The sequence below is a fragment of the Mugil cephalus genome, chromosome 5 (genome assembly GCF_022458985.1).
Source record: "Mugil cephalus isolate CIBA_MC_2020 chromosome 5, CIBA_Mcephalus_1.1, whole genome shotgun sequence".
Taxonomy (NCBI): Eukaryota; Metazoa; Chordata; class Actinopteri; order Mugiliformes; family Mugilidae; genus Mugil; species Mugil cephalus.
Genome location: NC_061774.1, coordinates 4868243 through 4896145, shown reverse-complemented (window position 1 = coordinate 4896145; position 27903 = coordinate 4868243). Strand labels below are relative to the sequence as shown.

General features: G+C 39.1%; 1 protein-coding gene across 24 annotated transcripts in view; it reads right to left on the bottom strand.

Annotated features, from left to right (window-relative positions):
* Positions 1–27903, bottom strand: part of prom1a (prominin 1a) — an 81961-nt gene that overhangs the window by 33974 nt on the left and 20084 nt on the right. For 19 of the 24 annotated variants that reach the window (XM_047585400.1, XM_047585402.1, XM_047585399.1 and 16 more), the window contains exons 2-4: positions 16276–16334; positions 15811–15837; positions 11536–11741 (exon numbers count right to left, since the gene is read on the bottom strand). In XM_047585400.1, the coding sequence (XP_047441356.1) occupies positions 11536–11741; positions 15811–15837; positions 16276–16334 (292 nt within the window). The remainder of the gene's footprint in view (positions 1–11535; positions 11742–15810; positions 15838–16275; positions 16335–27903) is intronic. The other 5 variants (XM_047585407.1, XM_047585414.1, XM_047585409.1 and 2 more) reach the window with 1 other exon arrangement.

Below are 27903 nucleotides of genomic sequence, written 5' to 3'. Positions count from 1 at the left end.
CTAAGAGAATACTAACTGTATTCACTGTAACAAGTCTAAAACAAAATCTTTAACGCAACACCTAACTAAGATCTAAAACGTACACATAGTATAGTGTTGTGAAACCTCAGTATGGACACAATGGTTGCAGTCTGATCAGAGTGACCTGTATTTTAAAACTCATATGGATAGCCGCTTGTTTTGTATGTGCTGCATGTAGGGCAAGAAATCTGCTGACTGAAAAGTAAATAGCCAAAACGATGAATCCTGACTTTTCCCCTCTAAACAGACACTGTAATGTTTTCTGCAATAAATAATTCTATGTCTCAGTAGGTCATGTTATTTACACACATATTATAATATTAAGAAGTTGCTGCCTCTGCGACTGTGTCTGTTTAGGGGGGAAAAGTCAGAATTCATCTGTGGCTTGACTTATTTATTAGTGTACACAGTCACAATTGCTATATTCAATTTAGCAACCATGTTATTCCGTGGGGCCGCTTCTCATTCGGTCATGATGCCCTTTTCCTTTCTAGTAAACACTGTTATATTCCTTTTATCTCCTGCTTTCTCCTCAGAGCTTGCCAGGTCAGAGTCTGAACCCGACTTTCCCACAGCAGCTTTGTGTCCTAGAAAGAATGTAAGGAATATAACCAGACAATGAACAGTCTTTGCCTCCAGGGTTTTTGCTCTGGGCATTGGAAGGGAGTATAGACAGCACTATTTTGTTTGGGATGCTGTGCAATAGTTGCTGTCTGTTCTTTCTAAAGACTGGCTGCAGCAGTTTGATTGGAGACAACGGACCATTAATTCCACAGTAAACAGTCCAGGAATGATATGAATACTAAACCGTGAGCCAAACAGCCTCCAGGATACTGAGTTGTGCAAACAGCCAAAAAAGGTCACTGAAACAGAGTGTTTAGAAATCTGTAAAGGGGACAAAAGACTAAAAACATCCTCTAAAGTACATGGACTTTTGTAGTGATACCTCAAACAGTATACAAGTTGATTTATTTAGTTAGGTTATACATTTGGGTTTGTAGCTTTAAGCATTTTCCATTTAAGTAGTATTTATATTAAAAGAAAAATCACACACAATTTTAAACAAACTCTAAAAAATCTAAAAACAATTTTCAATGTCTGAAAAGTGCATTGGTAAAAGTGACTACCTGAGCGACCCAAGAGTCATGTCAGAAAGTGAACTGCATGTCTTAAGTTTGCTGAACACAACAAATAGGGTAATTCAATTTACTCTGTAAACACTGCCTTCCATCATATAGTTGCATCTTTTTAAGACTTCTCCTATCAATCTTGTACTTTAATCAAGTATTATTTATATATAATTGTTCTGATCTAGAGAACAACTTAAAGATCACGCTTTCTTTCAGTTTTTCATTAACCCCAAAGTTCATTAAAAGTACAGATCAATTGAATCACAGTTACCATTTTCTATTTTTACATTCTGGAACCAGACTGATATGATTTTGATTAGAGAATACAACTTGACTGAGTGTCTATTAGTTTATCTGCCCCCGAAACATCTACCAGAATAAAACGTTTTGGATGTGTAGTCAGAAGGAAATGTAAGAGAAGATTTATTTCATTCATTCAATAAATGTGACTGAAACACACTGACGTTCTGATTGAGGTGGTGGTGGTTACATAAGGCATTTTTATTCTGATTATTCATCCATGTCAACACAGCAACTGCCACAACTTGTTTATTCCCATTGACTCTATACAGTAGACCATGTGCCTGTGTTTTATCACATGAGTTTTTGAACATATTTCCTCCACATTGAAAAATGTTCATCATATGACTGATGTAAAGGCTTTATGGGAAAAGTTAAAAGCTTTAACCTATCAGTCGTATGATTCATGTTATTTCATTTCTAATGTGATTTGCAGAAAAAGTGACCAAACTATTTTGCTCTTCTCAATACTGTTCTGAACATATGAGCTATATGGCTGCATTTCACATGGTTGATTTTCATGTAACATCTTTGTTGCTCAGATGAATAAAAATCATGATTCAAATATTTCCTACACAGACTGATTTCTTGACCTCATCTCTGTGCTGTGAGAGAATCAAGCTAATATTATCACTGATAGGGCCACTGACAGGGTTAGATATTTGTACAGTAAAGGCATATGTAGGTACTCTGGAACTACACGCCGTAACCTACGCACCTAGCCTACACCGGTGTGAACTATTTATACTTGTGCCCTCGTCGCCGCCCAAACACGAGCCAAGTTCATTTATGTTTCTAAGTCCTGTGTTCCTTTCAATAATGGCATCTCAAACTTTCGCTGACATTTCAACAATGAGCCATACAAATGTTTGTATCTCCAAACATCCTCAGTTAACCTTTCCTCAGTGTCTTCCTTATTGATCCAAAACAGTCAATTCAAACATTGTGCAGATACAGAAGGTGCTGAAACATTAAAGCAGAAACACGCTACAACCAAGCAAACTAATCACAGCTCTTATGGTCTGGAAAGTTACATTTCTGGGGAGGTGCACGTCAGCTCCGGCACGGGGGTCTTCACTCTCCCAGTAACCAGTAAAAGCCCAAAGCTGTTAGTTAATGGTTAATTATTGGTTGAAAATTACCAGTACAGTAGAAAATCTATCCACCACAAGACTGGAACACTCATTTTTCTGGTGTCTTAATATTTATTCTTCCTCCTCCCGCTTGACCACACATTAAAAACACAGTGACACAAAGAAATGAAAGCTATATCTGTATGCCTTAGAAATGCTGCTATTTCTGGGTTATAAATCCTGCAAGCTAACCGTCCCTGAGATAGTGAGCACCTCTTACCCGTAAACCTCAGCACGGAGCCCTGCAGCTTTGCCTCCTCATATCTTTTCTCTCCCATGCAACAACAATGTGCCACATCATCACTATTGGAACACAAATGTCTCCTATAAATTCACAAGGGAGCCTGACCAAGCTGTGAACATCAATTAGTTTCACTGTGGAGATTCCTTGTGTTTCACATGTTCATGTGTAATGTGCATGCTACGAGAATCTACGGAATATAAAAGACCCCACGGTGAGAGAGAAAAAAACATAATTACAAAGAAATAAATGGAATTTCTGCTATAAACCAGAAATGATAGCGAATTAGACTGATTATAAGAGTGAGGTCTCTCCAGGAGATGCTATAAATTATGGGATTCACAGCAAATTCTGACGACAACCTCTTGTTAATTAGCTTGGCAGTGGTTTGTGGGAAGGTGCCATTGTGTTCTGTCCACATGCCATGAACATAGCAGGAATAGAAGAGTTTATTAATAGAAATGTTTTCTTTAACAGGGGACAACACACACAATGGAACAACTAATACAATAAAAATCTATTCCAGCATAAAATAATAAGCCTTCAGACACAGTAAGTACAGAAGATGGGAGCAAATCTATACTCAGGCAAAGAGAATTTACAGTTGTCCTACTGACATGAAAGCATTTAAATTAATTATTTAAACAGGTTTTGATGAAAATTAAAACCCTGGATATCCTAGAGATGATCCCCTATGAATGAACCCTTTGAAGGACAGATTAGACCATTGCCTCACAAATATAATGCAGCAATATTTTCTTTGCTATTGTGCATTGTTTCATAGCTGCACAATCACGCACAGTGTGAGGTTTTGCTCGCTCCACACTTGCTGTATCAGCTCTGTTACTACATCACGAGTCCATAAACTTCTGCACCACCACCAATAACTGACATTTTTACACACAGACTTTATAGACCATGTTAAGAATAAAGAATATTCTATTCTATTGCACTTAAAATGAAGATGAGGCTGTGACATCTTATCTATGCTCCAGACTGATTCCACGTGTCAGAATAGTTTTTCCTACTATATTTCTTCTTTTTCTTGTGCGGAGCTTATCAATGCCTGTTTTCCAGGTTGGACAAATACTGGAGACATCTAGACTCTAGAGCTTTGTTCTAGAGATTTGTTCAGGAGCGTGCACACAGGAAGAGACTAGCAGCAATGTGATGACAATGGACCATGAAATCTTAAAGAAATGTGGTGAGTTGTAGCGATGACAGGCGAGGAAAACCCCTTTGGAGTGCGAAGTTGAACTAATTGTAACTTTGAAGTGAAGCAGTTTGTTGGTGATGAATGAGAGTCAGTTAATTAATTAATTAATAACAGCTGACTGATCTGTGATGCCTAAAAAGGCTCAGAGGGTTCCCCAAACCCTTGTTTCCTACCACCAAGTTCACTATACTGATAGCAGGCTTGGACTGTCGGGTGGAAGTATTTTAATTTGTTTATTTTTCCAATAAAGAGCAACAGTTAGAAAATGTCTTCACGTTTACAGGGAAGCTGACCCAAAGCAATGCAGACAAGGCTGTGACAAGCCCTCAACGCCATGTGGTTGCAAACAGTAATTCCATCTGATGATGCCTTCAGTATGCCAATCTATCTGTTTAACCCACACAGATTTAAATAACATTTAATTTTACATTTTGCTTCTCCATGAGGATGTTCCAGTGGCCTGACATTTAGTCAGCAAGTCGCATCGTCAAAGTCACTGTTCTTTTATGACAGAGTGAAGTTAAGGCACATCACACTATTAATGAAGCCCCTAAAAATAGACATGCATGTGATGGCTCCTCAGGGATGCTGGTAACTGAGCGGTGTGTGGCTGACAGGAGGCACAGGATGTGTGAATGTGAGTGTGTGTTTCAAAGCGACTAATTGCGTGCTTGTTTTTTGGGTCTCTCTGAGAAAGACAGAATATGTTTATGTATTTGTGTCAGCAGCAAGTGGTTTAATTTGCCAAAATTACTAGTTACTCCTTGTAATTAAAACAGGTTCAATAACGTTTTAAATGTCAAAAGGATCATATTCAGTCTTTAAATGTATGATTACAGCTAAAATAAGAAAAAAAAAATCCTGGTTTGTGTGGAAACATGAATGCACTTACCTAATCAGAGTGACCCTAGTAGCAGTCTTGAAATTTAAAACCCGTCCAAACTAATCCCAGACCTATGTGGTGACAGATCTAATCGTATATAACCCAACAGTAGGTACTCGCCCACAAAATCTTCAAGATCTTGACAACTTTGCTATTGTCTGGTTTGTGTCTCTATGCCAGCTGGTGTAGAAAGAGACTTTTACGCAAACAATGCATCACTGAGTAACGCTGGCCAGGTTCACACGGACACTGGTGGTTCATTAATAAGCCCAATAATAGTGAAAATAAAAATGTCTCAAGTAACCACTATAATCAGAACAGACTGAAGTGATTTGGAGTGGTGGTGTAAAACTTCTAGCTGATTCAACAGGAAAATATTAGCTCTCAAGAACCCCGAAAACTCTCATTTTATATCACGCTGGGTAGAATAAATCCATTCTTTCTGAGTGCGTTTGCCCCACGTGGGGTAAACATCAGGTGACAAAATCTTGGAGATGGCAAAGCAAATTTTTAACAAAGTTGGAATCAATGTGGACAGCCATTTTGAAAACGTGAATCCAGATTGTTCTTCTCATCTTCTTCTATGAATTCAATAATGTTCTCAATGAGGTAACTCTTATATTTATGGTAAATTCAGTGTGCCACAGCAAACAGAACCACAAAAAAAGATATACTCTGATTGATATTTTCGGGCATGTCAACTCATAAATCTTATCTGATTGTTTTTTTTAGTCCATGTAAACAGCTAAATCTCTGATCAGAGTGCTTTCAGTAGCCTACCACTGCTTCTGTAGTTCCCACAACTACACAGATTGAAAAGCCATGATTACATCATGTCATTTTCAGCACTCCTAGTCTCCCAGATAAATCTTTATTCATATATTCTCCATAAATCAACCAGATCAGCTTTTACTTCCAAAAATTTGAGGCCATGGGCACAAACACTTCAGTCAGAAATTTCGTCTAGTGGGTTGAACATTGAGATTCATTTGTCTGTAGGATGCTGAGCTCCCGGTTCTGTCCCTTCAGTGCTCTGTGCTCCAATAAAAAGTGGACCAGTGATAAAAACCTTTTTCTACACATTAATTGGGTCACTTTATTAATAATTCAGTAGAATGCAGGGCTAATATCTCTTGTCACATAAATAGGAGTGAAATTTCACTCAGCCTTGCAAAAAAATGTGAGTTTGCATTTCTCTAAAACACACCGTACGTAGACTTAGCTAAAGTGACATCAGAAAAGCAAACGCTACTCGTAAGAGGATATGTAAAAAGAAGGCAGAATAATATGTATTTGCATGATGAGATACCATTATCCTTTCTACCGCCTTCAGCTGTTTTACTTAGAGCAGCAGTGCTGGGTAAGGAATCGGATAAGGAAAGTGGCATCTGAATTTTAAAAAAAATATATAATAAAATAAAAAAAATGGCAAAACAGCCTGTGGACTTTGAAATACACTGACATGCATATTTATGTTGAAGTTGTTTGAAGAAATGACATTACACTCAACACAGCCTGAAGGCATTTAGACACTAGGTCCTATTTCAAAGCAAAATATGATCAAAAATGACACAGACATCAAGGGATATTCTTATTTGTCTGTGGACAGGTGTTGGAAAACTGGATTTAATGATTAATTCAGAATGTAGACCTACAAAACCCAGAGAAGTTCAAACATGTTGTGTCTCTTACAGTAAATCCTAATGATGTCTCGTTTCATTCTAGCAGTGTGTTCCATGATACATGATGATCGATCTATTGATCTAATAAATGTAAAAACCTATTGTAGATGCTATTTCAAAGTATTACTTTCTTTTTTTCTCTTAAATTTGTCTTTGTTGCCTTGTTTTAGCAGTGAATTTGTAGAGAATGAAAATTTAGATCACTCAGGGGGCACCTTTTTACACTTTTCTCAAATAGAAAATATTTGCAAACACTTCTAACCCAAACTGAGTGAAGTGAGCGTTCTTTGTCCACTGCATTATCATTAATTAAACCCTATGTTATTAGCATAGATTACTAAGCCCGTAATGTCAGGACCTTTCGCGTTAATAGCGTCAGACACCCAGGGACTGAAAAAGGCTGATGAAATGCATGCTGGGTAATAGCATGAGGCAGAGGTCTTCCACTTGGCTTGAGCAGAGGGAAGGATCTTCAGTCTGTCATTGTATTTTTATAAATCCATGCAGGGTTTATGTGGAATCTGAGCTGATTAGTAGAGACTGAAATAGCTCCTGCTTCTGATAATATATGGTGTGGTTTCACAGTAGCTGGCAGACATGATGTTTTAGTACTCATGAATTCATGTGAGCTGAGACATGATATGTTAACTACTTTGGCACGCACATCGGTTGGTGTGGAGTCGTGCTGAGAGGCTGTGATCTCACATAAGAACATACTCATTTATATGTTTTTTTTTTTTTTTTTTTTTTTAAATTAAGAGAGGGATGTCTGGATCTCTGAATATGTTTAGACCTGTCTGGCCAGGGAGGATACACTGCTCAGCTTTGTAGGTCCATTGAGACATGGTCTCCACTAGACCTCTGAAGGTGTGCCGTGGTATCTGGCACCAAGATGTTAGCATCAGATCATTTAAGTTCAGTGTGTTGCAACATTTTGCCTCCACAGATCAGATCAGGTTTCTTACAGATGCTGAATTGGATTGAGATCTGGGGATTTAAGTCATCTCATCAAACTCTTGCTGTACTCTTCAAATCATTCCTGAAAAAAAAAAAAGTTTGCTTTCGAGCGGGGAGCATGACTTTGCTGAAAGAAGCTGCTGCCAGCAAGGTCTACCATTTGCATGAAATGGTGGACATGGTCTGCTACAACAATAAGGAGGTGGCGTAAGTCAAAGTAACATTCACGTTAAAAGCAGGACCCAAAGTCTATGACACACTCACTGCTACCTCACTAATAAGCAGAATAACACACCAACTCGTGCCTCGTGCAGCCATAACAGATTGGTGTGACTGAGCATGATGGTGTAAATAATCCATTCAATAGAAAAATATTAGCTCTTAATTCTTAATCTTGAAATCTCTTTAAAGGTTGTACACGGTCTGCAACAATGCATAGGTAAGTAGCACATGTCGTAGTAACATCCACGTGAATGGCAGTAGCCGAGGTCTGTTGCGTGCTGACCACAGCAGACCATCATTACCTCACTATAGCTGCAGTTTGAAATATACTCTGACCCAGTCACCTAACCACCATAATTTGAGCCTTGTCAAAGTCTTGATGACAAAATATTCATTTAATATATCCCACCCACTGACAGGTGCCATGCTAACAAAATAATGAATGTTATTCACCTTCCCTGTCAGTCTGCATAACGCTGTGTCTGACTGGTGCATTTGAATGCTGATGGGAATAAAAAAAATGGTAATTTTTGCAAAACCAGAGATCGGCAGCCTTCACCTAACAAAATAAAATAAAGTCATTTATTCATTTATCAATCCCTTATCACTACATCAATAAGAATTCATCTCACAGTAAACCTGACTCTTTTTGTCTCTCGATTAGTGGGACACTAACACACTTCACCATGATCTTCTTCTACTGTTGACATGTTTGTTTTATTTCTTTGACTGGTACTCTTTCCTGGTCTGTGCCCAAATTCAAAGACCTGAAAGAAATCAATCAGATGTCTTTACATGCCACAGTAACTGAGGATTCATGCAAGCTCGTTAATCACTTCATGCTTTTTTAGATTTCAATCCCCATTCACCTCATTTAACCTGGTGTTAATGAGACAGCTGCACTAATGAGAATATTGCTCTTTCCAGTCCTCGTTCTCTGCTCAATTTAAGGACATTAAGTGGCTGACACAATGAACCGTGACACAGTGAACTTCACATCTGCTTTGCATGTGGCAGGTTTGCTCAAACTCTGACAACAAGGTTACCGTTACTTATTCAGCACATTTGCTGTCCGAGCAGTAGAGCTTGCATTTTCAGCATGACTGGCATTCGTGTGAATCAAACCCCAGATCCCTACAGCGCTACTGTGATCCACTGAACACTGACTCATTCACGTTTACAACCACAGCTTTTTGGCTGCTCCTCTGGGTTTTTTTTTTTTTTTTGACTTTTCAACCTTCACAGAAGAGAGCAATGCAAACGTGATTTTTTCTCATCAGTTTTCTTGTTGGAGACTGATTTCTTCTTATTTCAACCTGGTCCACTGATTTATTTTAATTTCTTGTTGTTGCAATCGATGCGGCCATGCATGGTCTGCAATTTATTATTTCACTAGAAGTCAGTGGTGGTTATGTATTTTGGAAATTAAAATACAACGGTAAAAGCAATGTAAAGTCAAAAGGCAGCACAATATTTCTCACAACACACTGAGTACAATGAGGAGTCTCCTTGTAATCCATTTATGACCAAGCAGCAACCTCTACACAGACACTGAACATGCTGGATTTCCTCAAAATGACACTTGAGACTGGTTCTAATGTCCAAAGACCTTCATGTTAAAACCTCCAACGCTCCAACAATACAGCAGAAATAAACACTGGCAGTAGATACTTTAGTTTAACTTACATACAAGTCTTATAATTACGCATTAATGAGAGCATAAATACTTTGACTGACAGGTGACTGTTGACTATTTTTGAATTGGCCAAGACTTAAATGGAGACGGCCAGAGGCTCCACTTGGAGCTTCAAAACCACTCATCAGGAAACCTACGGGTGACATCATGGAATAGGACCACACATTTGCTGATAATATTTAAGCAGGGAAGTGTATGTCTTACAAATATAAACCCAGAAAATGTTTGTGTCCTCCTTATTTGACATTTGCTACAGAATAGATAACCTCATAAGCCCATCTGGCAGGTTGAATTTTGACAATGTAAACTGTGTGTGTCTCTAATAGCAGTAACATTCGACAGTCTGTGTGTCCACCTGACCATGAGTCCACTTTGCAGCATTTAGATTTAATAATAATAAAAAAAAAAAATCCTTTATAAAATCCTCTACATCTTAACATGACTCACTGTCTGACTCTGTTACTTAGTATTGCGCTTTCTGTATCTGTCACCTCTGTCTTATGCCTTACACTTGGCCACTTCATAGTGTTTTCATCCGTACCTGAATGCCTTAATCCCATTTTAAAACTCTGGGGAAAATAAATGTCACCCCTGCCACTCCTGTCAGCTTTCCAGTGGCAGTAAACCGCAGTCTGGGCTCAGGCTTGGTACTCATCCCTCTCTAGTCTGTAATTGCTTCATTAGAGCCTCTGCTGCATCTCTGCCTGGTAGTTGGGGAGATTTAATAAGAGCTGTGAGGATGCTCTCAGACTCTTGTGTCTGGGCTGCTAGGATATTGCTCTGGAATTTCTTATAACCAGGCTTCGTTCCAACAAAGACAGAAACATCAAACTAAGTGCACGCCTGGATCCCTTCACACAAACACAAGAGGCAAAACAGCTCTCCAAAACCTTTTGTACTGTGGCTGTATCCCCAGCAGCTACAGCGACTTCTACCGCGGAGATTGTAAACCTAAGTACAGAGACAAGTGAGTTTCCTGAGGTCCATTTTCTGAGAAATGACATTCATTAGGTAACAGGACAGCTAGATGATGTAACAGGCGAATGCAGAAGAGAGTAAACCTAAAGCTATATTCCTCACACCTTATTTACCAAATCCAAATCTCATCACTTGCTTCACTACTATTTCTGTTTCTACACGATGGCGGCTCTCTGCTATTAGGACATACTAAAATGATATCGCTCCCATGTTTATCTAAATAGTGGGTGGTCATTTTTAACAAATGTCTTTTTTTTGTGCTTGGTCACATCTAAAAGGTCCACTATGGAATATACCTTAAGAAGGTCCTTGAAATCAGTCTGAAGCTCTTATCTAAAGAGATGAACACTGCCAGTGTTGGTTTGATTGCTGTGATCGACAACCCTCTCTAACTTGGACAAAGCTGGAGGCACCAAATTCCTACATGTCAGCACACACTGTCAAGAAAGTCCTGACATAGTTTGATTGAACTTGATGGGGGTTCGGTTTTCAGGCTCCGGGCTTAAATATCCACGTTGCTGAAAATGAAATTAAATCCTAGATTACAATAGTTAATTACAGTTACTTCAGTCTGGAGCAGTAATAATCGATGATTAGCATAAAAACCTAGAATCACTGTGCTGAAATGTGAAGATATTTTGTGCACCTATCTTTGAATTCTTAGAGTATTTTGCTTTTAGGCTGACATAAAGAATTCTCACCACAGGTATTGAAAGCCTTTTGTATGAAGGCTCTGCAGGTTTAAGTGACCGGTGCTTAGAGTGAACACAAGTATGAAGGGTGCTGCCACACAGCATCTACAGTAGGACTTAACTATATATAGCAAACAGCATGGGGGTGGGGGAAATTTGATGACTGTGTCCATTTGACCAGAGGACTAGTATGTGTGTATGTGTGTGTGTGGACAGTGTTTTGTTTTTGCCTGACAGTACAAGCCTGTAAAAGGTGGACTTGCAGCTATAAACCTTGTGCATGTGCGCAGGTAAACAAGCATACACTCGGTATACTGTATGTGCACCAAAATGCACACTCAGCAAGCTGATTTCCACACATTTCGCCGCATGTGTCATACTCACGTGATGACCAGTGAGGTGGAGAAGAGCAGCGTTCCCAGCAGGCCACGCCGGCAGTCCGCGTTCTTCCTCTGACGCTGGTGCATCTCGCCGCCACAGTTGTCACAGCAGCGGCACATGCAGAAGAAGAGCCCGGCAATCGGCATCAGAACAGCAAACAGCAGGCCCACCGCTGCACATACTAGGAAGCCTATCTCATAGTAGATGGCCTGGGGTCAGCAGGGGTGGAGTCAAAGGAAAAATGACAAATTATTTAGGAAGCACAGCAGTGAGAGGAGGTGAACACAGAAATGAGAATTAGAGTGGAAGGGGTGGAAAATGTGATAAAAGCAACAAGAGGAAGATTAAATTAGAAGAAGATAATTAGTTAGAAAGGGTAGATTATTAAAGGCATCCAGGAAAAGAATGGACAAATACATACACAAGGAGGCCAAGGATAAAATGAGCAGCAAATCTAAAAATATCTTGTAGAATCCCACCACTGGAAAATCTCTCCACTCTTTATTCAAAAAGGATTTATGGATAAACCAAAAACACATTGTGTAACACTACTCACTTCAGGAGAATCCTTTCTTTGCAATCCTTAAATACCACAAGCCAATTCAGTAATCGACTCCTTAACTACATTACTCCGCAAAATAAATGCCAAGACTAAAAAAAAAAAAAAAAAAACACATAAAAAAAAAAATCAACGACAACAACAACAAAAAAATGGTGGTATGAGATTATTGTTCTCCCACGCTACCGTGCAAGCTGGAACTGCAAGCGTAAAATCGGTTGAGACTTTCACAGAAAGCGATTTTTAAAGGTTGTTTTTTGCATAAATTCACAAAGAACTGCAATATGCACTGAGAGGATAGCAACACATGAAGGATGATGGGGAAAATACTCAAAGGAGCCAGAGCTATCCATGCAGCCCTGTGGCGCACTTTTCCCACTCTAATGAACAGGAAAGACAGCATTTCTGATGAAAAAACCTGCTTCAATAGGAATGGACTACAAGGCAGTTAGCACGCTGCAGAAAAACTCCTTCCTTAGAAGCTCTTTAGACTCGTAATGAATAATGAAATCCTGGCAAATCCGCCCCCAGTGTGAGATAATGACACCTATAAATATAAGGTATATCACTTAGCTACTTCTGAGTTATTATCTGCTGAGATTATGGCTTGGTGCAGACCTTATAACTCCAGCTTTGTGGCTGAAATTAAAGAATTATGAAAATACATTTCATTAACCACAGCCAGCAAAAACTAACGCAGTAAAATAAGTTCTATACCCAACCTTCATGAGGCTGGAATAAAGCAGTTTGCCCATTTAAATTATAGAATATCTGGTGTAAATATAGCTCAATTCAGCTAAAAAACAACTGCTAAGTCCAAACTCAGCGGTGGAGTGTTTAGGTTTTTATTTTAGACCATCTGCAGATGATGTCCATGAGAAAGTTTTCAGGTGAACACAGACCCCACAAAATTGAGAACCAGCCATTTAGAAGTGATGAAGTCATTTGACTGAGCAGCATCTTCAAGAGACCTCGAACTAGTCCAGTTGCCTATATTTTAGTTTTTAGACAGACCATAATCTGGATGACTGAGAACATTCACAGCTGCAATGACCATGAAATTGCAAAGAGTTAAACTCTTAAAAAAATATTTATTGTTGCTCTTTCAGTTTTACCGTGTGTATATTACCTTTCTGACTTTGAAAAATCCACCTTATTATCAATTTTTATACATAAAGCATTTCCAGTGAATAGATTGTGGACCATAGAGAGTAGGCATTGTGGTTAGACAACAAATACGAGTGTTGTAAGGCCAGTAAGACAGCTAAGTTGTAGTTGGTGATGATCAGGAAGATTAAAATGCACGAGAGGGTGTACAACAAAGCTGACTGATATTTCATCTCAAAGCCTCAATAACCCCTTTATTAAATAGAATATTAGAAATCTTCAAGAAGACTCAACAAATTCCCCCTGACATATTGAGAGAGTCAAGCTGCAGGTTTGCAGTAGTTCTTCCACCTTCTCTTGTCATTCACCACAACGCTCACACTTAATCTACCTCTATCTAAACTGAGCATAGGCTTTGGAAATGATCAAAATTGAGCAGGGGATTGATAAATCCCACACCATATGGAACTTGTCACACTGGTGTTCTGTGCTTCTAGCTATAACTTCTTGACAGGCTCAAAGCTGCGCCGCTATCACTTCACCTGAATGGACACGCTGCTCTCCAAGATGACTCGCACTAATCTTAATCATCATAAGTCCGTGACTCCCTTGGAGACCTGCAGCTTTCACTTTTTGACACGGTGACAGTAAATGGGAAAGACTTGGGAATGTAAGGCAGTGACTATAATGTTCATTCCAAGTGCTAATATTTGGAGGAGTGAAGCTACCTGCTGTGATTTATGAGATGTAGAAATAAACACGCATTCTTCCTCACCTCAAACAATACAAACACAGATGATATCGTTGGAAATGGATGGAAAAAGGAAATCAGAGACTTGACAATGCTGAGAGGCAAAGAAAAAAAGAAGACACAGTGTGAGTGTGAGAGTAGGTCTACTGTATATAGACGTGTGTCCTCTAAAAGCACCAATGTCAGCCCAGTTGTTGAGGACATGACGCAAATCTGAATGCTGGCATTGTCATTCTGCTCCTGGGCTCCTCTCGTTATTGGGTGAATCTTCAAAAAAAAAAAAGGTCAAAACTCTTTCATTTTTCTTTTCCACCACCACTCTTCAAAGGCCCGCAGCTCTAACTATTTTTGGACTATAGCTTTGTCTTGGCATGTGCCCAAAAGAAGAAGGTGACCTTCCCACAAGAACAAACTAGATGATGGGTTGGCAGCATGTCTGAGCGGTGAAGACATTTCTGGCATTTCTGCAACTTGCTGTGTCCTCAAGCAAGAAACTGTTACTCTAAACCCTGTGATTCTAAGCTAAATGCTTTGGTATAGGGGGCTGATTTTTAGTTGTTCTTGGTCTGTTCCTTCCCTGTATTGATTCTGATCATTTTGTTTTGAAGGGAATATTAGAACTCTTGAGTCCTTGAAACAGCGAGAAATTCAATATTCTCAGCGTTATTGTTATGATTTCCACACTAGCGCAAGAGAAGACTGTGATGTCTTTGACCACAGATGAACTATTTAAATCCTCGCTGTGCAGGATTCGGTTCAAACTAAGATTGCACACTATCATCTGTATTTATTGGCAGCATACGAGGAGGTGTCAAAGCCAATTCCCCTGCAAAAAATGGAACCAATTTAGATGTGATGTGGTGGAAAGGTTGAGGTGATATCAGAAACAAATGTGGGGGTTTATTTTCCAAAACATAGCAGGCAGCAGCTCTAGTATGAATGACAATAGACACAGGGAATATATGAATGCACCCTACTGACATTGATTTATTTCACGCTGGGACCATCTTTCTTTGATCTTTAAACAATGGTTTAGTCAAAATACATGGAATGAGTGCTTTTGGTAAAGCCACTGTCATGAATATAATCCTTTTTAAATGTTAAATGTTTCTCCAATTTAGACACATGATCACTCATCACCAGTGTTTCTCAGTGGGGTACATGTTTTGCTTAAAGGAAGGTTTATTTTTGTCAAAATGTAAACGGCAGCAGGTTTTTTTTTCCCCACACCAGTCAGCTCTAGTTAACTAAAATAGTTTTCTAATTTCTGTCTTCAGTATTGCCTCCATGATGTTGTAGTATCTCACCCTCCCACAACTCATCTGCTATAAATTTGAAGGACCTTGCAATCTGTAAATATAACTACAACCCATTAGCTTTTTCTTCTTAAACACAGGTCAGATTTCTCCTTTTTAAAACAAATGAAGATTGTGTAGTTAGTGCATATTGTTTGGCAATAGTAAAAAGTGTCCTGCCACCATCTGCCAACGTCTCTTTTATTTGTGGTGGTTTGGTTGAATATTTGAAGCCATTCATCTGGACACTATTATTATGCTGATGTACACAAACAAAATGAGTGTAAAAACTGTGGCTATGCAGTCAGCATTGTTATTCCATCTGTGGACGTGTTAAGACTGGGTTCCAAGGTACATGTAAGGAGGGTGGGATGGTGTGGAAGTCATACAGCTGCACAACTAACCATGTATATTCCAATAATCACTTTATACCACCAATGAGTAAAATATACAAAAAACAGAGAGTTCTATTTTAGCTGTAGTTGTGCAGCCTTGGTGACTTCGACAGTGGAGCATGATGAGACGAGGGATGGGAGGGGACAGTAAGTCCAGTGTGCAGACTTTACCTGAAGGGTCAGCACTATGTTCTCTGGCTGAGCGAGGCCAGATCAGATGAAGAGGGCATGCAGAAGGCAAAGGCAATGCAGCACCAAAGAAAGAGCAAAGCCACAAAACAAAAACACATGTGATGAAACAGAACCACAGAAAGATAACTTAAAGAAGTTAAAACTGGCATGCATGGCCACCTAGTTGCATATTGTAACACTGCACAAAAAAGCCACTCATTCAGTTTAGAAAAACCTTGTTTGTCCTTAAAATCTCAAATGTTGGGTTTTGCCTTGACCAATAAAAGCTATTAAAACCTTGTTTAAGAGAAGCCAAGAACTACAGGAACTCAGAGGTATGTTTCTTCTGTAATTTCTTTTGTAATTTTTATTTTTTTTTTTTACAACAAATTGCTGCATCCAATCACGAAAAATAAAAAGCAGCAAGGTGAATGAAAGGCAATCACTTCACACACACACACTTACCTTTTGATACTCCGTTTGAATGGCTCCAAACTTGTCCTTCGCTAGTTTCACAATAAGATCTGCGGAGAGAAAACACACACAATGTAATGAAAATACCATTCATGGTAGATTCTTTTATCCAGCGCATCATGTGGTAAAAGGTCTGAAAGGGAAGAATTCCTGGCACCTTCTTCAAACAGAGGCTTTACCCATTTATGCACAATATACAACAATATACAAGACTGACAGTATGCTAGGCTAATGCCCAGAAAATATTGTTTGTTTTTTATGGATGCACAAAGCTCGATCCTTCATGCTTCAACTCTTAATGTTGTTTGCCAGCTTGTGTGTAATGGGCCTGGTAAGGAAACTTCTCTCAGGTAGCAAACGGCAGAATATATTTATTATGAGGAATAATTTTTGTCAAGCTGAAGCTTCACGCTGACATTTCTGACAAGACAGTGCCATGAAATCCAAAGCCACACTGTGCCACTGCAGTGTCCCCTTCATCCAGCTCTTCCTGCTGGGTTTAGACTGAGGAAAGGTTATTTTATTTATTCGTGGACTGACATCATGTTTGGATCCTTCTTTCACTCCCAGTGACACAAGTTCAGTTGGGCAACTTTGGCAAGTTAGTTTCTGAAAGTTCAAGTCATTGTAATTTTGCATGCTGTGTTGTTTGTGTTTGTGCATAAAGTCAATTTGTTGTCAATCTTTTACTACAGATGCAGTAGCAGAATGATTTTGTTGTAAACAAAATAAAGTCAATGCCGCATAGTATATCAGATGATATGTGTAAGAGTAAATCACCATTACTCTTCCTTCCATCCATCCATCCATCCATCCATCCATCCTGCATTGACTGACTCCAAAATTCCCCAATTAAAAGAAGGGGAATTTTTGTGAGGTCAACTTTGAGGGAATCATTGACTTCGAGGAAAATAAAAATGGACAAATTCTCAACATGTACGAGAAACAGAAGTGCCTAATAACAGTGAAGTTAAGATTATATTGCTTCTATCAGTCCAGTTTAAATTTTAACTTGTAGACCTTGTTAGGCTAAAGTAATGCTTAAAATAATAGTGACTTTTTAACTTTAAGTTTCAGTTTAGTTTAGATTCACTTCTTATCTTCAAACTATGTGTACCATCGTTCCTGTTCCAACCTACGAGGCACGTGGATGCTTTTACACTTTGAATATATCAGATAAAACTGATCAAAAAAAATGTGTCAAAAGAGAAGTGAAATTCATGACTGATAGCTCTCACTTAAATTCAACCCAGACTTCTGCACTGCAGCACTACTTCGTGATAGAATTTGCAAACAGTATACCAATTATTTTGGGTGGACCCTTGGTTGAAAAAAAAAAAAAAAAGCTTTACTTGGACCCCTGCTGGTATGCACACTTTGAAAGCATGGAGATGGAGCCAATTAAATCCATTTTAATCATATTCAGTGAGATTGTTCAAAACATGTGATCTCCTAACAAATACTGTACGTGTCTGTTCTCCTTCAAGTCTGCACCTGGAGCAGAGCTGGTTGTGACTCACCACATAATGATGACAGAGACAGCAAGGGTCCTCTGAGGCAATGGGTTTCCAAAAATAAGATGTAAAGCGCACAGGAGTTTTCCCCCTTCTGCAAAGCGGCATCCTTTACTGAAGAAAGAATATTTTCTATAGAAGACACGTTGACAATCATTGTTTTAATTTATCACCTTGTATAACCTCTGATCCTCGCCTCTTATTCAGAACGTGAGATATGTACTTGAGGAGGCTGCCTCAGGCTTAGCTTTTATTGTGGCTGTTTTGGAGAGAGCTCATCTGTAACTGGCTTTATTTAAACATTTATTAATACGGGATTTTTTTTGTACTGCAGAGATAGAACCAGTGTGGTAATTCACGCAGTTTTTCACCAGTAGTCCAAGGTGTTTCAAAGCCCAAATGTTTCCCAGTTAAAGAAAGAACATAAAAAGGTTATCAGCGTATGGCGTTATGCTTTTCTTTTGTCTTTTGTTTGTTGACCGTATCTTTTGGTCAGCTGCAGCACTGCTCCATATTTTTTCACCAAGTGCTCCGAACTCGCTATCAGCACGGTGGATTTGTTGGTAAGAACTAAGGTAGTGGATGGTGTTTCCTTGAGATAAACGTATGGGGACCTTGTTTGTATCATTTGTTGGTCTACTGGATCAAATTCACCCATTGGTCGTCACCTGTGGCTTCATGGCGTCAAGGTTCAGATCGGTTCATCTTGATATCCACCTATTTTGTAACCGAAAAGCACCTTTTTTCACCCAACACCTCTACAACTACACATTCACTGGTCTCTTGTCACCGCAACACAGAACACAGCCAGTCTCTTCCTGTTTGCATGCAGCTTTACTGTAAGCAGCTAAGCATTGTGATATATTTCTCTCCAGAGTTTTCCTACCAAGTTCTGGGAATGTAGGTCTACTTTTTAGGTCAGCTTGTTAGTGTTTGTGTTGGTTCCCTCACCCCAGAATGGCTGTTGTCAGTCACTATTGTGTGTTTCAGGTCAAGGTGTAAGAGTATCCTGCCTATTTGGAGGGAAATAAGTACAGTTGGCCAAGTCCAGCTATTATCTTTTCTTGTTCTGGTGCTACCCGGCATGCGTGTGACCTTTTGGTGAAGGTGTGTTCAAATTTCCTGCATCCCCAGAGGGTGAAAACTGTAATGATAGCATGAGTGTAAACAGAGATTTCTGCACCAAGATTTTAGGCCACATGTAACACTGTGATAATATGTCACAGTATGAGGAGTGTTTCTTCTGTGTTGTGCTGACTGGCTGAGGAGTAGTTAGGGACGGGTGTCACATGACACATCAGTGGCAAGTTAGGCTTTTGATTTACACACGACTACAAGCTTCATAAATAGTGCAGCATGTCTTTCAGTGTTACTTCAGAAGATCTTCCCGGTCTGAATTAACCCAATGTTCTAGGTGGTTTGTCACCAGAAAGGAAACACAATGTGTCTCATTCTGAGGAGCTAAAGATAAGTCACTGATACTACATAGTCAGCATGTTGGTTAATGATTTATGCTGTCTTTTTTAAACTGCCCAAATCTAGCAGCCTCAACGCCTGAATCGCTCCCTTTCTCAATTAAATTGTCTATAAAGTTGGTCCATGAAATAAGAATGCAAATCTCAGTTTTGCAAAAATTCAAATTCCTTACATTGTCAGGGAAATACCCAACACTCCATTAACATTGCCTTTTGCAAGAAGAAGATTTCAATTAAACGTAACCACCTAGTAATTAATTACCTTTTTTACCAACTGGCAAACCTTTGTTCTGACACTCGTGTCTGGCTTGTGTGTTTTCATAAAGGTCACGAGGACCTGGCAGGAATGGCTGACTGGGCTTGTACACCACTGGATGCTGAGGTTTGCTTATAAGCCCATGCTTCAAGTCAGTATAAACAATGCTGGAAAAAGAAATAAGTTTTCCATTCCCCAGTGACTATGCAGTAGCTGACCAAAATATAAAACAACCCTTTTCTGACAACTAAAACTCCAACCTCCAAAACCGAGTGAATGAACTTGTCACTGCATGGGTGCTCAGTCATGAGAAGTAAAACAGAGAGGAAGGAAAAATATCAAGATGGGAGGACGAGACAAACAGGAGGGTTGGATTGAATTCCGCTCCTAGTCTCCAGTGAGAGGCGTCTAATCCCTCTCCATGAACGGAAAGCTCACTCGATTCTGGTTTCCACCCACGTCACTTCTTCTCCTCCTTTTCTGCGTGTACTTGTCATTGAAAAGGCGCAGATTTGTCCTAATGCTTCAGCCTTTAACCCCTCTAAAGGAACCTGTTGTTCCTCTTCTGTACTATTTGCTGTCTTAAGTGGTTTAAACTGATTCTTTATGATTAATAAACGTCCCTCTCAGCAAAAATGCATGCACAGTATTTTAAGTGCTAGTGGCAATGTATGTGGGATATTAATGTAAATGTAAATACATAGTAGAAGCCAGCTCCAGTAGCTCCTGAGCGCTGAATAAAATCGAGGTAGAGCTTTTCCAGAAGATTTAATGAAGCTTTGCAGGGAGCTCAAGATAAAGTCGAACCTGGCAAGATGAATTTTTCATCAGTTTCACTAGAAGGGAGTCGCCCACCCAGAGGAATCCAGCAGCTCTCTATCTTGGTTCGACTGCTTGGTTTTAGCACAGCAGAGGAAGGAGGTATTTTGAATGACCATCAACAGCGGGGTTTCACTGGGTACTCAATGGTGTCCAGGACCAGAACTTTACTCTCGCCAGGGTGGGGACATAAATTATGCAGCTGCAGTATCACATTTGGCTTTGCAACAATATTGTCAGGTTATGTTTGTGTTGCCCAGTTGTGAAGCTTTTTCAAAAGAGCATGAGCCCAGGCAGCTTGTTTATCGAACCGACCTGTGTGATCTTGTGTGACAGCAGGCAGTCAAAACTAATTTGAAGGCAGTTCAGGTAACCTTGCTTTCTGTAGGTGGTCTCCATCTCAGCTACGAATACACAGAACCACTGCTTAATATGATCAGCTCAGACTGCACTTTGCCCCAGATGGACCTTTTATGTTTTGCTTATCTTGTTCCTGTCAGAAGTATGTCTGTCTCACCAGATATCCGCATGCTGTGCTTGTTAAATATTTATATTTTTGGTTCAAATGTGCACATGCAGCCCTGATACTTTAAGTCAGATGCATTGATGTAGTTTGAGTTTATTTGAGTTAAAGTGGAAGTAAAAGAAAAGGGTACGATACCCCCCAGACTTGGCTGTTATTCAGATTATTAGTGGAACAGTTAATGTAGCCAGTGTCTGTTTATGTGGCAAGAAATTACTGTTCCAGTTTTCACCATCAGAAACTATATCCTAAATCAATGCCTTGATGTAACGTTAGAGTTCAGACCTGGGAAAAGTAAAAAAAAAAGCAAATCATAGTTGTCTTTAGTTCATTCTTGTGTTTGTAGAAGCCTGTTTTCAGTGTGGATGAAGGATCAAAACATCTCCTGAAACATCTTTAACTTCATCTTCCTTCTGCACCAAATTATTGCAAAGTACATTTTCTGAGTCTTGATGACTTTGAATTGGATACAGCAGATATTCCATTTGACAGACAACACATCAGGCTCACTCCATGTTATGAGTCATACCAGCGTTTGTCACATTTATTATTGTAGAATCTTCTATTTTACCATAATCTGAATAGGATTTTTGGACCAAGGGAAGTCACACTGTTTACAGACTAAATAATAATCAAATTAATCAAGTTCATATGTGGTAAAAAGGTAGTTATGATCTAAACTGCCGGAAGTAAAGTAAAAAATATATATATACAATTTCTACTGTGCCGTAAGAGCTTGTATTTCACAAGTTAATTAAAGTAGTATGACAAACAACAGACAACAAATTAGATGTGTGACTGATAATCCTCCCAGCAGTGTCCATGGAAGAAAAGGAGATTAGCGCGATGGATTAAATGATTTGACAAAAGTGCTCACACCCACATCTTTAATAAACACAAAGTTGATCTGCGCATTGATTGTTCGGGAGGATTTTCAGCAGAAAGGCTACAGTGGCATTAAGCCACTCCGCCGTCTCTACGGCATTCTGTGCTCCAATTCTTCAGAAATAAAATATTACAATCCCATGCATGATTTAGGTTTGATTTTAAATACAGATGAACTACACTACAGCAAACTAGAGCTGCACTTGTATGCTTGCACACACTGTACTAGCTTCAGATTTATATTTGCTTAACTCTCTACGCCTCCTCATCTTTATCTAACTTACTATCTCTTATTTGGATTCTCTTGTTCTTTACATATACTCAAAGCATACTGAGGGCAGGTCAAACCATAGTCAAATTGCTTGTATGTGTTAACATACTTGTCTGATGAAGTAGGTTTTTGGATAGACGTGAGCAGCAGGGTGGAGTTAAATTAGTCACTCAGCTGTTACTGAGAAACACTCTCATAATTAATGACTTCAAACCTCAAATCTCCTTCTCCCTATTTACTGTGCTGCCAGTGCTTCATTTAGCCGAAGATGAATTTAGTATTCTATGTATTTAAGTCCTGATGAGCCCCCATGAAGTTATCCAAAGGTTTCCTGAAGAGTGGTTTTGACTTTCAGTGAGGTGTCAGTAAAAGTAGCTACACTAACTTCAAGTCGTAAGAAAAATTTAAACATAGCAAAGTTGAATGAATATCGCAGCTTTCTACAGAGACAAAAGATTTCTGTAGTGAAGTTGGACGTTTTCACATGGAGGTCAATGAGCACTGATTTACTTTCAGTGACGGCATTTAAGAAACTGCAGCTTTTCTGGAACTTCCTCAATGGCCTCAACTTTTTAGCCCTAGAGGAATAAAAAACTATGTAAAGTTATGTGAAACTAAAATATTTTAAAAACAACAGAAACTTACCGGTAATTAAATGTGGGCAACTGCTGATTATTGTCTTGACAGATTAATGTCTGTGGAACTGACAGCGCCACAGACACCTTTCAGTCAGTACCACAGAGTGTTGAAGTGTTGAGGTATAATGTCTAAAAGCATTGGACTTAAAGCATTATATATTTTATTATTTATTATATATATTAATTCTGGTCGTCTGCAAATCTTTACATGCACAAATATTATAAAAACAATGACTTGCTCTTTTTAAGGATAAATCTCCACTGACAGAAGAATATTTCCCGTACATGTGCAGTAACACATGTCAAATGTAAGATGTTGCTAGTCGCTCACAGCAGTTCCCAGTGTGTGATGTGAACAGAAGTCTTTTCGTTTTGTGACAGTCTGGTAACCAACAGGACATCCTGTGGTTGTTATCGTGGCAGGGCTGTTGAGATGAATGACCTTTGTAAATGCTGCGCTGAGGCTCAACCAGCACCAGCTATTAAGGAATATCATATAACATCCGGTCAATGAAAATCAAATAACCTTGTCCCTGTGGGAGAGGAAAGCTTTTTCCTAGAATAAAAGAGGTTCGGTTGACCATGAAGCTGCCCGGGAGGGTTGGGACCAGCTACACTACTGAAAAGAAAATGCTGAACTTCAATGGCACCTTTTATTTCTCTGGAAGTTATCTGAGGGTCGGATGTTTCCACCATTTACCAGATGTCCAGCAGAAATATGAAAGGAATTGCAGTAAATAACCTCTGTTCCCTGCTGCTGGTGTCAGAAATTAAGCTTGTTTTATATCCTCACTTATTTTAAATTACTAGTAGGGATATCTGAACTGGGGCCCATCCAGGCATTTTTAAAATGATGTGATTGGACTGGAATTGGTCTTCAGACGAGTCAGATCTTTTGTTGTTATTTGTTTTAGACCTGCCACAAAACAAAACCCTGTCACTATAGCTTAAAACCTCTTCAGTTTTAATGGTGGTTGCTAGTGCATAGACTGCAGGGGTGCTGGATATATGGCCAAATTGTCCAATCGATCCCGTGGGATCAATTTGCAAAGTCCGAAAATTACATCGCAAACACAAAACAGCAGAAATTTTACTTAAGAAATTTCAGGTAGTTCATTAAATGTTTTGTAAAAGAATAGCTCATTAAATGTAAGCATTTTATATATATAATGTACTTCTTTGCACCAAAACAAAGGGAAACATTTGAATTTGTCAACTTTGTATCAGTAACTGTGCTACGATGTTACTGGTCCAGGGCTGTATGTGGCCCCTGAACTAAAATGAGTTTGACACCCTGACACAGGGCTAGTGTCCAAACTGCCTAAAAGAACACGAAGGTCACTCAAAACCATGTGACAAAAACACATCTGCCGTGTGGAAGTATTTTACTGAGGAAAATGGAGTCAGTCAGACAGCAATTTGAAAACTGTGCATGTGGTGGATTGGTGAGGAAAAAACAAAAAAAGCAAAATGGATTACACCAAGTACACCCAGGCAAAGGTAGCATGAGAACAACAACAAACGCTGAAAGATGGTGATTCGTGAGCCAAGCTGGGAGAATAAGATAGATAAGAAAAGGCTTCTACGAATCTCCAAGGGCGGAAATTTTGTTTAAGATCGGATAAGGATTTCCATAGTTACTATAAACAAGAATACAAACGGAGCTGCTGAAACGCAAATGCAGAAACAGGAGGAAATGGATGGAAGGCAGAGGGGGGGGCACACACAGGAGGAGACCAGCAGCAGTGTGAACGTCAGTGAAATTGAGCGTGTTGTAGCAATAACAGATGAAAAACTCATCTCAGAACTTTGAAGCAACAACAAGGAGCGATCGACGGCACCACCCAGATGTTACCTCGAGGAAACACCCTCCGTGACTTTGGTTCTTACCACTATATACTCAATGCAGGCAGCAAGCTCGGAGCACGAGGTGAACCAAGATGAAGCCTCAGTGTGGTTGCAAGTATTTTCTTTTCAGATGGAGCGCAGTGACACCAAGAGAAGCAAACTTTGTTCAAACACTAGTAATATTTTTATGCTGTGCTTGGAAAAATATGCAAGAGGGTTGCCTAAGCAACGAGGGCCTGGAACATCCACGAGCGACCAACTGTCAACTACTAAGAGATGGCTTTGTATATGGAGGAAGACGTTCAAGTATAGAGACATGAACAATAATAGATGCAGGGATATTTAAAGTGCTGCGACAGCGGAGAGTTAAAGATTTTATGTAACCTGAAGTCTTCATGCTCTTTTACCCAGTACAGTAGAAAATATTTACAAGCACAGCTACAAAATGTGAACTACACATTTTTTTCTTGTTTTTTTTCGTTTTTACAAAAAAAAATCTGGCTCCAAAGTCCACTAGCCGAATCAACAAATTTCTAATATTTCCCCTCCTAAGCCCTGGCAGCCGTGCGTGACAACACCCGTTGCTAACAGACTTATTAAACATAAATAAATTATTAAATAAGGAAGTAAGCCTTGCCATGAGATACACTTCCACAGCACAAAACTTCATTCAGCCCCGCTCTGCTTGTAAGGCGAGTGGTACCACAAAGCAGACAGCCACTTGGGGGATTTTTCCTGAACAGAGGGACGCTGTTGCCAACTATGTGGATTCTCCCTGACAAAGTTATCTGAGGACACACACAAACAGGAGGGAGATTTGTGGTACGAATTAAATTCAGCAGGAGTTGTAACACTAATGCAGAAAGAGAAGTCTGCTTGGTCTTCACTTCTTCACTCCTGTGGAATAATTTAAGGGATTTACATACAAATAGACTCAACTCGCAGCTGCTGTAATCGATACTTTAGTAGTAACAATCAGTCAAATGCCAAAGGTTTTACCAACTACACTGACCAAGACGGACTGAGGCTGAGCCTTGTTTACAACTGTCACCCTTTCTTCATCTTTTCAATAGATTGTGTAGATTGTAGATTAGTAGATTGTGACTCCTTGTGTCAACTGATGTTTACCCCACGTGGGGATAATACTCAGAGTAATGGATTATTATTATTATTTGTGTGGACCCCAGGAAGAGTTGCTGTTACCTTTGGCAGGACTAATGGGGATCCAAATAATAAATAAATAACCCAAGGAGAGAGAAACCATCAAATTGACTGCATGGTTATTAGGCGCCAATATCCTCCTATTGCACAGATTATCAAAGGAACAGCAGGTCAGTGTTTTCTTATAATGGTAATTATCTGTGGCATATGAATTCTGATTGGACTATTAATGTGATTATTCGTTGAATTCTAGTGTTCATGTAAACGTGACAGAAAACAAACGTACTAACAAAAAAAAAAAAGCTATGCAACAATCTTGTTAAAGTATTCCTTAAAGAAACAAGAAATGATCTAATCTTTCAGTCATTACAACTTTAGGTAAAATTCATAAACAGACACAATATAGTAAATGTGGTGTCTACACTTGATACTTGCTCATTATCAGTTGCACGAGTTTATCAATTAGCTGCTACCAGCTGCAATCCAAGATATTTTTGTGCTGTTGGCAGATAACAAAAGAACTAATAGTTGGACATAAACATTATTGCAAATGGATGAAAATGTTTTTTCCTTTGCCTCCACATGGCCATAAGTCAGTTAAGTGTAAGTATTGAAAAATATAATAATCACCAACTGTAAAAGGATCAAAATCAAGCAGAGCACCAGCCTTGAATAATAACGGCTTATGTCTGTCCAAACTGAGGCGTGATAATTGTGACACCTTTAGCGGGTGTCTGGAGCTGACTCTTAGATGAGACACGAGGCTTGTCTCAAAGTGCTGCTGTCGATGGAGCCTTTCTACCTGTTGCTATGCAACAAAAATGTTTCCCGTACTTTTGGATAATGGCGTTGGCATTTTTTCTGTTTTACTAGAGTTCAAAGTAAAGATGAAGACGAAACAATGAGAGAAAGAGTCTGTGACTTAGATTATTAGTCAACATTCAAAGGCTGTGACCGCAGTGGGAACTGAGCTTAAAGGGTCAGTGTACCAGTTTTATCCAAGATGGACAGTTTCCTTAATAAGGAGAAAGGTATTCAGACTTCCTTTCTGTTCTGTAGCTTTAGTCAAATCATTAAAACACCACTCATTATATAATTATCCAGTGTTTGGAGACTGCAGATTCACAGAAGGAATAAAGCCCTATCGACACATGAAGCAATTTGCCTGTCTGCCATTACTCTGTAGCTGACAGCTGGATGTTCAGCCCTACATATATATCTCGTCCCAACTGTTTGCATGTTAAACAAACAGAACTTAAAAAGTATAGCGTGTGTATGAAAGCAGCTAGCCCACCATCAGCATGGTGAATTTGATGGTAGGAACAAAAGATGTGAACGCTGTTTTCTTACAGTGAATATGAGTTGAAAACTGATCAGATCAACTCAGTACCCACTCACTTCACTTCACTAAATTTGACAGCAATTTGCAAGTTATCTAATCTGGGCCTACGTGAGACAACAAAGCCAACAACATGACTGAAACTAATCATGAAAAAGAGTGAGTTTTGTGCTGATTGGTATAAATATAAGATAGGAGCAGGATAACATTATATACTCACTCATTATCTTAGTCCTGCATGATAAATTTCATTGTAAAACACATTAAGTCTCTTCACTTTTCACCATATCCAAAACCCAGTTTACAAAGTCTGGATGTACTTGGAAAAAGGCTGATTCAGATTACCACATCACAACTGCACGCTGACATTCCTCCTTCCTCCAGTCTGTTTCACAAACCACCTGATCCAATCGGTTCCGAGATAAATTTAAAAAATTGTAAAATGAATGACAGGGCAAAAATCCACAGATCTCTGCAGGGCATCTGCAGGTCATGAACAGTGTTAAGAATCATAGGTTCAACCACAGAGAAAAGTCTTAAATTTGATTTACAAAGCCTGAATATTGCCTGCTGTTAGACAGTAACATTAGTCACACATACTTTTGTTGGAGGCTGTGGGCTGATGTTATGGGCCCATAAACTATAAATTATAAGTGTCAAGAAAGCTGGCTGTGCTGCAGGCGACTGTTTAACAATTTCTGAGAAGTTTTAGCTCCATCAGCAAACTTTATTGGTCATATACATACATATATTAGTCATGTTAACTATTATTAAATACAAGTAGGAATTTTAATTTCTCATTTATAAGTTATCTCCATTATACATATTACTTTTCTGACATTCTTTGTTGCGACTGTGAAAAAGATACTGAATGGTTATTCTATTAGGGT